The following is an 11,882-nucleotide window of genomic DNA, read 5'->3' on the forward strand; positions in this document are numbered from 1 at the left end:
AATGTAATTATAAAAGTCTTTATTTTTAGGCATAACCAATATTAAGTATAAATTAGTAACGAAATTTGAAACACAACAACACGTAAAACCAATATTATTGATTATGAAGGCATACAAATTAATATAAAAAAATACAACATATGAAAATAAATTATATAAAAATTGCTCAATTTAGCAAGAAATTTAAGTAAAAATAAAGAAATGAAGAAAAATGAAATAAATAAAAAATACGTTAAGAACAATTTCATTAAAGTCTTTCATTTACTGGTGCGTGGGGAAGAGAAGTATCAAATGATCTACATATACCTCGCATTGATCGACATTAATTATTCTGGTTTATATTTCATTTATGAAGCGTCCCAATGTTAGACTCGTACCAAAAGACCTGAATCTCATGCAAAAACGATGCCAAGAGATATCCCAAAAGAGATGTCTGACCATCGTTACTGTTAACGAGACTTGGGTTCATGAATATGATGTCGAAACTGTTCAATATTCTTGCGAGTGGCGCTCTAAAAATTAGCCGAAACGGAAAAATCCAAATCAAAGTCGATCAAAACTCAAAGTAATTCTCATCATTTTCTTTGATTACTGCAGTGAGGTTCAGCATAAATTCATTCCATAGGTTCAATCAGTCAATAAAGATTGTTTTGTTGCTTTTGATGCGACTAAGTGAAGCAATTCGTTGAAAATAATCAGCTTAGTGGGCAGACAATACAGGGTATTTTCACGACGATAATGCGCCACTACATTCTAGTATGCCTGAGACTTTCTCCGCTTAGCCACCGTATGCGCCAGATTTGACTTTCAATGAATTTTTACTGTTTTGCAAACAGAAAACTCCGCTTCAGATTAGAATGCCTGCCCTAAATATATATTCCGATATCTGTAATATGATCAGAGGGTATCTATTATCTGTTATGAAATCAACGGGAAAGAACCGAAGAGAAATCAAGATGGCGTTATATTGAAAGTTTTTAATGCACACCGACTGTTTTCATTTTTAAACTCTAATAATCGAGTGGGATCCTATTTTAAAATGTATTTTTCAGTGTGAAGCCACAAATGGAGCGCTTAATTGCTGAAGACCATCCTAGAGAATTTAATGTTTAACGTTTTTCCAATTTAAGAAGATAATTGCTCTTCGTTTGAAGATCATACGCTAGTACACTAACGAACTGAAATAAAACTAGATTGCCATAATCCCAAAATAATAATCGCGAGCACAATCAATATATATATATAATTCGATAATAATAACAACAAGCCCTTGTGATACAAAAATACGTTCTCTTCTCTACAGAACTTGCTACACATATAAACAACTTATAGAAAAGTATGGAGAAGTTATATAATACAAATATATACAGTATATTATATAGTCCAGTGTCCAAATCGAAGTTTCACCCATTAAAAGTGAAATATACATTGGTAACAAAAGTCTTCCTTTTGCTTAGAATCCATGACAACATCACAAGGTAATCTCCCATCAGATGAATCAGTCTAACTATTTCATTCTTCGGATAAAAGTTCTTTACGATTTGATCACCCTGCAAATTCAACAGATCTAATACATAAGAACCAAATACATATATAATACTGAAAAACATATATACTAACAACATATGTACAAGTGTGATTGAAATTACTGAAGGATACCAAAAACGGAAACACCAAATTGGCAATGGGATTGTCCTTCTTGTGGAAATATTCGCAAGCATCTAAAGTCGAATTTAGCACAAAAGGCTTAAAGCCGTTGGCTTTCTTCAAATAAGTAATGCTCAACTAAAGTAATGATTAGAAAGCGACTCCATTACAATAAACATGCCTTAATATCGTCGGCCGGATGCAAAACTGATATATTTATATTCAGCGCCGTCACATCTCGTTTTATCGCACGCAAACGACACCTGTTTATCACCCAGGATTTATTGAAGGACTCGCAGTGCGCATTCGTAAACTTGATATACGCCTTCGGTTTGGCCGCTCAAGTCTGTTAAATATGGAAATAATACCGAATTTCGGAAGTTGATCGTATAAGAAAACACATTTACCGCGCTCAAAAATATGCATATTAGAAAGATATTAGGCGACAAAATCATTACGCGAGTCAAAGGTTCATGCAGATATGTGTCTCGAAATACAATGCTGTGATTTCATTTCCAGGCTACAAGGCTAAAGAGCCGTAAAATAATTAGTTCCCATTGAAAAAGTGTACTTTTTAAAGCGTGGCACGGTTTCATAATGACTAGCACATCACTTTTAATGACAGAAATAGAATAATTTATATAAAGGCTAGTCTGTTGAGTATCAAATCGCAATAAGAGGCATATATTATTCAGTTATTTGATCCATTTCGAGGTTCCCTATTTTTTTTTTTTTTGTGTTTGAAGAAAAATCACAGAAACTTCAAATTTAATGCAGAATGTTTATTATCATCTTGCAAAAACATTCTTTAGCATTTATTTTTTGAAGATTATCTCCTTCAAATGTTGGCCCTGGCTACGTCTCATCCGTTGAGTCCAATTTCCGACAACTCGTTCGAGCATTTTGACTGGTAGCTGGCGAATGACAAGCGTGATACTTTTCTCCCAGGGGATTGTCCGCATAGACTGAACAAACGACTTAGGCGTGAGCTGTCAAAGAAGGCTATTGAAAAAAGTATATGTAATTGGATCACGATATTTTTATATGAGCTTCTAGATATCTAATAGATAGATAAGAAGAATAAGAAGATATCTACAAATTTTCATACAACTTCGAAGCAGCCAATATATTTTATGAGATCTTTTAAATGACAAAAAACAGTCAAATCACTCCACTCTTATAGATATTGACCGGAATTTGGTCAATTATGAAGTGGTTTTTCATTGAGGTATCATCACTTAAATTTACATAAATTTTGAAAAATCGTTTAAAAAAGTTTGTCTGAAATCGCATGCCGAGTATTTTTAATCGTAAACTATATCGGTTGTTGGCTAATTAAATTACTATACAACTAAGGTCACATCGGCAGCACTGATAATTGTAATCTATAAGCAAGATCCTCCAAGAGAAATTCTTCTTCTTCTTCTTAATTGGCGTACTCTCAAACCTGGTGTGCTTTCATCCATTCCGGCGACAGAACTAGCCAGCATAGCCGCTGTCTGTTATTTAGATGAACTATGTCATCGTATATCTCGTACAGCTCATCGTTCCATCGACTACGCTATCCGCCGCTGCCGTTGCGAAAAGGACTATAAATCTTCCGCAGAACCTTTCTACCGATTCATCAGCAGCAGGACAGGGATGATGACCGACTTGTAGAGTTTGGTAATTGTTCCTCGAGTGAGGACTATTCAGATCTGCAGCTCGAATCATTTTCTTCAGGACTAGAATGATGTCTGAAACCTCATTTGCTATCGAACGGCTCGGTGAGGTCCCGATCCTGACGGAGCTTCTGGTATTGCTCAACGTTAGTTTACACAGTCGTATTTGTTTTACGGGCAGTTTTACAAAAACAGTTTCGAAGACACACATCACTGTCGATCTCCTTTTAACCAGTATCTTTCAAGATTTGAAGCGTGAATATCTGGTTAAAATTCAATATTTCACACATTGCGCTCGAAAGAACCTTATGTGCGATGCTGAGGAAGCTTATTCCTCATTTATAATTTATAATACGGTAATGCATTATCCTTATCAGTTCTCCCCACCGCATTTCAATAGCTCGGCCGATATTGTTCTTCGATGCCATATTGTTCAACCTAGATGAAAAACTTTGATGACGGATTGAGAGTTGTTTCCTAATACTTTTTAAATTTCCTCGTAAATAAGTTACTAAATTATTGTTGAAAAGTTTCCTTTTGATCAACAAAAAATAATATTACACAGGGAGTAGATTACTGTGGATTACAGGATCTCTAATTAAACCAACTAATATCACCAAAATTACCAAGGCAGATGGTTGTCAGTGTGGAATCCAGGTAAAAATATTTCGCTGCGTAAAAAATTAACCTTTAACTTTTTCTCTGAAAATTTGCAGACTAAACAATCATATGAAGTGTGGTATTATAAAACTGCCTTTGTTCGAAACCAATTCCTGTAGAGTTGAAAGCAACAAGTTCTGTAGTATAGTATGCCGTTAAGTCCACTTAATACCTTCCTGTTGATAAAAGAGTGTAGACTGCTCTCAAGTAGAGTTGCTCATTAACTGGTCCGTATATAACACTCCACTTGTTTGGAGTTATATGCCTGCTATTATTAGGATCGGATTGCTTTACCGTGGCTTAAAATTTAACTGCTGCAAATGGACCCTGTTCACAAATGATCTTAAATATATGATGTACGCATGTTATTTTTATATTTTCCTTATTGTACTCTTATTGGAGCAGCCTTAATATAATAAAATTATGTTTAGATAAATCAGAAATGATTCCAAACTTTCAATATTTCATCCGTAAAATGAGAAATATACATTGGTAGTGAACGTTTTCTTCTTGCTCAAGATCCAGTCCATAAGCAAAACATAATCACCGTTCGGTAGAAATAATGTAATGAGCTCATTCTTCGGATAAAAGTTCAACAACAGTTGATCACCCTGTAAATGAAACTCGAATTTACAACAACATCAAGTAATACGATAATTAAGCGTGAATTGGTGTAACTCACCACATATGGACACGTGTGGTTTATGTTGCTGAAGGATTTAAAGATCGTATACACTAAATTGACTATAGGGTTATTCTTCTTGATAATATACTCGCAAGCATCGACAGTCGAATTCAGTACAAACGGTTTATAACCATTGGCTTTCTTCAAGAAAACCAAGTACAACTAGCGAAAAGTTTGTCAAAAGTTTAACACTTATGTGGGCAAAAACAGATGATTACTCTTATACTATATATTTAGAACCGTACCTTTATATCGTTAGCAGGATGCCGAAATGTGATGTTTATATTCAGAGACGCAACGTCGCGCCTTAGAGCATGCAATCGGCATTCATTTATCACAGCCCAGGATTTATTGAAGGACTCGCAGTGCGCGTTCGTAAACTTAATTAACACCTTCGGTTTCGCACAGACCTTAGAGGCAAGTAACATGGATACACGTATTTAGTGAAATTCTAACATATATGTATGTACATATATATACATACTTACCACGATTAAATATGCGCAACTCATTAAAAATAATATTTTGAGTGCTCGCTTCATTTCGCGTTTTGGTCGTTCCACTCAAGTACGTGTTTCGAAACAGAGTGTCGGAAAATAAAGTGAAAATTTTAAAAACGCTAAAAATTAACTAATGGAGTAATTATATTCCCCACAATCAAATACATATGAATGTGGTATATACAGCCAGTAAGTGTTATAGTGGGAAATATATGTAAATGATCAAAATGATGAGGCGTGCTGAATTCCGAATGCCAGATGGCCATGCAAGCAATAGATTGCGTAAAAAGTGAGAAATCTCGATTAAACTTGCTACATACACATGATAATTGGCTGGCACTATGAAAAGGTTGATATTGCAGATGGGGGAATGGATGGGTGAAACAGTACCACAAAATAGCGGTAAGCGGCAAACTATAAAATTGCGCGAGTAAGCTGACACAGGCATCACAAAAGACTACGTGGATTACTATGTATAGTATATCAGTGTTTGGCGCTGTTTTAAACAAAAACGGAAAGTACGAGATTGACTAGACCACATCAAAGGATAAGAAGTTAAAGTCAAAACCAGGGATTTCGCCATGTGAACCTGTTCCACAAACTTATCGAACGAAATTGTTATGACCACCGTTTTTGGGATTCACAAAGTGTGGTCCGCATCATTTGCCTGAAGAAGAGCTAAAAGCTTACTGGAATTTCTTTAATATGCAGAATTATTTATTAGACAACTCCAACGAAGAATTACAGAAAAAATCGTCTCATTTGTCAAAGAAACACCTCAATCAACATCAATACTAAATTGATCGATTTATGACAGATTTTCTTTGAAACCGAAATTTGTCAGGTTAGATTAAAAGTCCGAACCTTTAGCATGGCGAATGAGATCCAAGGTGTATTTGTCTTGATGTGGCAAATGTCATTCGAGGAAGATGTATTAAGGCGAATCTATCTCATCTTCTTCCAAACAGCTGATGCAGCTGTTATTCTGTAAACTATGTATTTACCATCATCGCATGAATCCCGATCGGTCAGTGTTCAATTAGAGCCCCTAAAGCCATAAAGGGTGATATACTATACATACATATGTTGAGAATGATGGTGGGCAGGCCGGAACACGTCAGTAAGTCATATCAGCTAGTGCAGGAATTGCATTTTATTGATGTAACGTTCCGACGTATAGCGATCTGAAACATGGAACATACTGTTCGAGGAACCAGGTTATCGACGCGAATTGGAGCGGGCTGGAGGTTTGGGGGACTGATCACAATGGGAATCAGGCTGTAGATTACGCTTCCGGATCAGTAGATTACTACTACCTTTAAAACAGCCACTTCGGCTTGAAAGACACTGCAGTGTTCAAGAAGCCTAGAACTGAAGCTGTTGGATGGTGTAGGTACTCCTCCACTAACTCTCCCGCATGATTTGATCCAAAAAGCTCAATACCCCTCTCCTCCAGTGAGTTCTCCGCTACCAATCCTCCCTCGCAGGTATAAAAGTAGAGAAAAAAGGTTATCACCTCCAGAAATATGTTATACAGATAAATTGGTTAAAAAACTCGGACTAACGCAGGGTTAAGTATAAAACGAATTTTTGAGAAACTCATTAAGGAGGTCACCCAAAAATTAATGGAACTTTTATATAATATATAACTTATAACAGCTATCACATTAATATTTGTTTCTCTTTGGAAATATTGTTTTATAAGACTACCTTCGTAATGTTTCAAACAAAAAAGTAATTCATGTGGTTCGAAATATTTCACAGCCTAAAGCAAATGAGGGATGTCTTTATTATTAAGAATATATGTATGTATGTGCCGACTTGCAACGGACATACATATACTTTCAAAAAAACAAAAGCATAATGCGAATTGGCACGACTGCGCATGTCCCTCAACTGTCAGAATATACCAAATCCACCCCTATCAGCGCCTTTGCTTCCCTGTTCGCAACGAAACTATCTAGATACAGCAGCAATTTGCCGTTAGTGCAATTTTTCGGCGCTTCCAAGATACAAGAACATACGAGTGACAACTTTAAAGCGGCGGTAAAAAGAAAATTTGTTATTCACAAAGCGAATGCAAATGGAAACATAAAATTTAGTATTATAGTTAGTGACAACTTTTCAGCAATACTGTGCAACTAAAAGGCGCTTCCCAAAATAATGTACCCATGCATGCGAATGACGCGTGCACTACGCAATTTGTACCATTGTGTTTTATTGTTTCTTCTTCTCATACCCATTGGGATCGGCGTTTTCACACTATTTTGCGGCAGTTACGTAGCACATAGTGTAATACCCACCATCGTAAGTAAAATCGTAGAAAAATCACTGAATGCATATCATTTCATATCGGAAAGAATATTATAATGGAGCTTTCTTGCAGTGCGAGTCTTACAGTCAAAATCATACCAGCGGCGCCTTGTGCGAAGAGTTCTGCATCAAGCCGTCGGTCTTTAGCGACTTCCACTGCATTCGCGGAATTCCATACGCATTTACCGCTCAAAGAAATGGAAATGTTTACGATTTCCAAGTAAAGCAACGAATGAAATATGGTACAGTGCGTAAAGTAAGACGAAACTAACCGATTTCACTTTTGACCTTTAGTTGGTGGCGGAATCGCTTGACGATCTGACATGGCGCGATAAGAACGGCGTTGATGTTTATCCAAAATCTGCGGACTTGTATCACATGGTCAAAATGCATCTATTGCTCAATTATAATGTGACGCTGGAAGATAATGTGGTGAGTTTGAAGAATATTTTTTTAATTGTTAGTAGGTAGGAATAAATAACTGCTATTCTGATGGTACTTCGATGACTGCGAAGTGCTTAAATTTGTGTCCGTAAGCCTGATCAAATCCACTTTTATCAAAGAATCAGGAAAATATTCAGCAGAATATAACTTGAACAGGATTTTTTAAGTTCGCCACGATGTCGGTAACGCCACCAAAGAAGCATAGGATGCTCTGTAGAATATATGTATGTATGTATATTATGAGTACTGTTGATTTAGCCGTATTCATCTGTCGGTTGTTGAGTTATATTGAAAATGGAGGACTCTCACTGCTTTACGAAATCGTAGTCAAACCAATTATGTTGTATGGTGTATTTGTATGGTGTTAAGCGCTCGAAAAGTCTACACTTACTAAGAAGCCAAAAAAAGTCCAAAGTTCGCCTCTCATTGGCATTTTCGGTACACTACGCACTACAAAAATAATAGCACTTAATGCCATTTTAAATATAGCACCCGTAGACACTGCCGGTGTATTGCTACGAAGTGTGCTCTAATTCTCGGGGGAAGCTGGATATATGAAAGGTCCGAACAAGGACACATTTGCATTCATGAAAACTTGTATCACTGTGTTGCAGAGATCACTCGGGACGGTTGTTTCTCTCCTCACATGCCAACGAGAGAGATGTGAGTGGAGAGAAGTCGCTAGAGGAGAGACGCATAGAGCTTTTTCACAGATGGGTCGAAGTTTGTAGGGGGCGTTTTCTGTAGGAAACTCTCCCTCAATCTTAGCTTTGTATACATACCGGAACACTGTAGTGTTTTACAAGCAGTAGTACGACTCCGAGGTGCTTACGGCCTAGATTGGAACACAAGAGATCGACTGAACTATTTGCTTTAAGCATAGTAAAGCCAAAAATCTTGACGGACGCTAGTTGACAAAGTTGTATGGAGAATGGTGAGGCGGAAATATCCAAGCACTTCTCCTACATTGTTAAGCTTTTGTAAAACCTTTTGAACTCAGAAGATAAAATTTTATAGTATATGCATATAGGAACTCCCATTGAGGACCAAATGTCCATCATTATACAAAATATTTCCCATGTATATTTTGAAAAAAATATTTCCTCCAATTTCTTTGCTAACAGCTGAAACGCTTAATCAACAACGAAGTGGATGAAAATGAACCGACACAAATAAAAGATTTCTGGAACCTTTTCAATGACAATGACTTTGTGATGACTAAGCTATTCGAAGATGAAGCAATACTGCCAACAATGCTGGGCACTTGCGGAAGCATGTTTGTAACGGAGCATTTACATACTCCATTTGAGATAAGAAAGTGAGTAAATGCGAGTAACTAAATGCCATATAATTTTATTTATTTAAATAGTAACGTTCGAAGATTTTAATTTTGACCAGACATCTTTCACGCACATCGAAAAATGTAATTCGAGATGATAACCAAAGAATTAACTCTGTTTTAACGAGAGTCAACAATTTTGGGGTTATGCTCAGTAGCACTTACCATTTTGTCGGTCTCGGATACATATCTTTATCTATATATTAAGGTTTTTAAAGGTCTCGCCCATTCTATCAGTGTTGCTACCCCTTTTCGGACAAAATTTAGACACAAATTTTCAGATTCCACCCAAAAAACAGAGAAGTGACCGTTCGAACTCTCTTATTGTTCAGTTTTGGCTTAAGCAGTTTTTACCCCGTATCCGCAACGCAAATATGAGCATGAGCTCATTCTTTAGTCATAAAAAAAAGCTCAGTAGTCTTAGTGGCAGCAGATTCTGGTCAAGGCCTTAATAGAGATTCTACTTTTTTCGGATCAGAGTGTTTATAAAGAGTGAACCATTTCGAGGTTCCCTACTTTTTGAAAGAAAAAAAAAAAACACACAGAAATTTCAAACTTAATGGAAACGTTAATTATCATTTGAAAGAACATTCGTTGGCATTTACATATTTTTTGCAGATTATCTCTTTTAAATGTTGGCCGCGGTTACGTGTCAGATGGTCCATCCGTTGCTTCCCATTTTTGACGACTCGCTCGAGAATTTCGACTCTTATCTGGCGAATGACACTTGTGATATTTTGCTCCAAGGCCTAGATCGGAGCGAGATTGTCCGCCTAGGCTTTAAACTTTACATACCTGCACCGGAAAAAGTCTAACGGTGTGCTATTACACACCGAAGTGTTCTCTCAATAAATCCGAAGTGTCGGAAATGACAGCTCTCGTTGAAACGAAATGTCGCCGAAATCACGAGCATCAATTTCAGGCATCAAATAGTCGGTTATCATTTTTAATGAAATATGGATGAAGTGATAGCTCTTGAATGTTTTCAGCTTGTTCTTCGTCAAAAATGCGCAATTTTGTTTGTTTCCATACCAATAAGCCAGAAATGGGTCCAATCTCTGAACAAAATTTAGCTCGAAAAAGTCGGAACTTCTTGGCACTTTTCAAGAGCCCATAGAATTTTTCTTAGATAGTGATAAGTGATCACGACATCACGAAAAAACCTACTGAGGGATTAATTGACTTATAGAGTGGGTTATAGAAAAAATAGGGAAAATTTAAACTGACAGCTCTAAAATAATAAAAAGGACTGAGGAGCTCCAATAGCCAAAAGTTATTGTATTTAATTGTGAAATAACTCTTGAACCTCTTTCTATTTCTTATGCAAATATTTTATAGTCGAATTTTTTTTGTTTGCAGTGGTTTTACACATAAACATCTGAACTTTCAAACCATATACGAATATGTATTGCGTTTGGACATGCTCAACCCGGATCCGGTGAAAATCTGCAAAGTGCGTTTGGATTATTTTAGCTTATCGGCGGACAATAGGTAACTAAACGCTCTCAAATAGAGACAAGATGAATAATACCTTAGTATCTACATATGTATGTATATATAAAAAAATATATAAAATATATTTTTGTTTACCGTTAGAGTCAAAGCTCGAAACGCGCGCTACTTGATGCTGGAGAGTCAACTGCTTAAGGAGTTGGCTAGCGGCAAATCTTGTTGGTACGACACCGATTGTCACTGGTTTGACTGTATTGGTAGCTGTGTGAAAAATAAGTGCATCAAACCGCCAAGACAGAGTAATGTACAACAGTTATGTCAATATGTGCATATGAATCCAGAACAATTTCGTTATTTTCGGGCACAAGACGAAATGCGGATACTCTATGAGTATGCGTGCAAGCGAAAGTACCGAAAGAACTATTGGTAGACAGACATACTCACATGCTGAACTGCATATACACTGATATATGTACGTATGTACATGCAAACATGGATGACTTAATGACACACATCTTTACTAACTCAGGTACATACCGTTACACTAACATGCATGCATGACCTACTGACGTACATACATACATATACATATGTATATGTATAACTGACATACAGTGACCGAGTGCGTTTCGGAGATAAAAGACAATTTCTCCTGGTTCATACACATACATTTTAGATATTGACATACTGACATATGTACGTCTATATACATACATACACATTTAGGACTGCGTTGCTCTTCTTTATAAGTATTCCAGTTTTACAAACCAAAAAAACAAAAACAAAAAATAAAGTACTCATTGCCAAATATAACTGTAAATACATGCTCATGTATACATACAAACGTACAAATCATACATGCCATTCGTTTTGAAAAGCTCCAAAATCGCCAATATCACTTTATTTACAAAAATGAAAAAAAAAACTTTACATTGAAAATAAATAATCTTGTACCAAGCAACCAAAAGAAAGTGTTCGTTCTAATATTACTTTCGTTTTTTATTCTTTACTGATTTTACATTTATAATATAACTTCTCTTGCTCGTTTTTGTTATTATAATTGCAATTATTATTATTTTTTTCACTCACTTAACAATTTTTTTATGTATGTGTATGCGCTTTTACAATGTTTAAAATGTTTTTGCAATTTTCAATGCGTTTTATAATTATTTACTTTTTTT

General features: G+C 36.1%; 3 protein-coding genes across 3 annotated transcripts; 1 reads left to right on the forward strand and 2 right to left on the reverse strand.

Moving 5' to 3' along the window:
- Window positions 1-1,403: 1,403 nt before the first annotated feature.
- Window positions 1,404-3,360, reverse strand: LOC108978117. The gene is made up of 4 exons (XM_018948246.1): window positions 3,265-3,360; window positions 1,829-1,972; window positions 1,632-1,785; window positions 1,404-1,567 (listed from the first exon to the last, which is right to left on the reverse strand). The coding sequence occupies exons 1-4, from the start codon at window positions 3,358-3,360 to the stop codon at window positions 1,404-1,406; spliced, it is 558 nt and encodes a 185-aa protein (XP_018803791.1).
- A 1,072-nt stretch (window positions 3,361-4,432) lies between these two features.
- LOC108978128 lies at window positions 4,433-5,081 on the reverse strand. Its single transcript, XM_018948259.1, has 3 exons — window positions 4,899-5,081; window positions 4,651-4,815; window positions 4,433-4,579 (listed from the first exon to the last, which is right to left on the reverse strand). The coding sequence occupies exons 1-3, from the start codon at window positions 5,079-5,081 to the stop codon at window positions 4,433-4,435; spliced, it is 495 nt and encodes a 164-aa protein (XP_018803804.1).
- Window positions 5,082-7,164: 2,083 nt separating this feature from the next.
- Window positions 7,165-11,477, forward strand: LOC108978627 (protein FAM69C). Its single transcript, XM_018949007.1, has 6 exons — window positions 7,165-7,460; window positions 7,540-7,686; window positions 7,761-7,898; window positions 9,035-9,228; window positions 10,609-10,740; window positions 10,846-11,477. The coding sequence occupies exons 1-6, from the start codon at window positions 7,317-7,319 to the stop codon at window positions 11,129-11,131; spliced, it is 1,041 nt and encodes a 346-aa protein (XP_018804552.1). The 5' UTR covers window positions 7,165-7,316; the 3' UTR covers window positions 11,132-11,477.
- Window positions 11,478-11,882: the final 405 nt, after the last annotated feature.

This window comes from Bactrocera latifrons, unplaced genomic scaffold, assembly GCF_001853355.1.
Source record: "Bactrocera latifrons isolate USDA-ARS-PBARC rearing strain unplaced genomic scaffold, ASM185335v1 scaffold_1, whole genome shotgun sequence".
Classification (NCBI taxonomy): domain Eukaryota; kingdom Metazoa; phylum Arthropoda; class Insecta; order Diptera; family Tephritidae; genus Bactrocera; species Bactrocera latifrons.

Bases quoted from the DNA above. Each gene is read 5' to 3' on its own strand.
- LOC108978627 (XM_018949007.1), top strand. From the start codon at position 7,317: ATGTACCCATGCATGCGAATGACGCGTGCACTACGCAATTTGTACCAT. The intron at 7,687-7,760 runs GTAAAGCAACGA...TTTGACCTTTAG, and splicing joins GAAATGTTTACGATTTCCAA to TTGGTGGCGGAATCGCTTGA. The intron at 7,899-9,034 runs GTGAGTTTGAAG...CTTTGCTAACAG, and splicing joins TGACGCTGGAAGATAATGTG to CTGAAACGCTTAATCAACAA.
- LOC108978117 (XM_018948246.1), bottom strand. From the start codon at position 3,360: ATGATTCGAGCTGCAGATCTGAATAGTCCTCACTCGAGGAACAATTAC. The intron at 1,973-3,264 runs GTAGAAAGGTTC...GCCAAACCGAAG, and splicing joins GTCCTGCTGCTGATGAATCG to GCGTATATCAAGTTTACGAA. The intron at 1,786-1,828 runs GCATGTTTATTG...TCATTACTTTAG, and splicing joins ATCCGGCCGACGATATTAAG to TTGAGCATTACTTATTTGAA.
- LOC108978128 (XM_018948259.1), bottom strand. From the start codon at position 5,081: ATGTTACTTGCCTCTAAGGTCTGTGCGAAACCGAAGGTGTTAATTAAG. The intron at 4,816-4,898 runs GTACGGTTCTAA...ACTTTTCGCTAG, and splicing joins ATCCTGCTAACGATATAAAG to TTGTACTTGGTTTTCTTGAA. The intron at 4,580-4,650 runs GTGAGTTACACC...TTTCATTTACAG, and splicing joins ACCACACGTGTCCATATGTG to GGTGATCAACTGTTGTTGAA.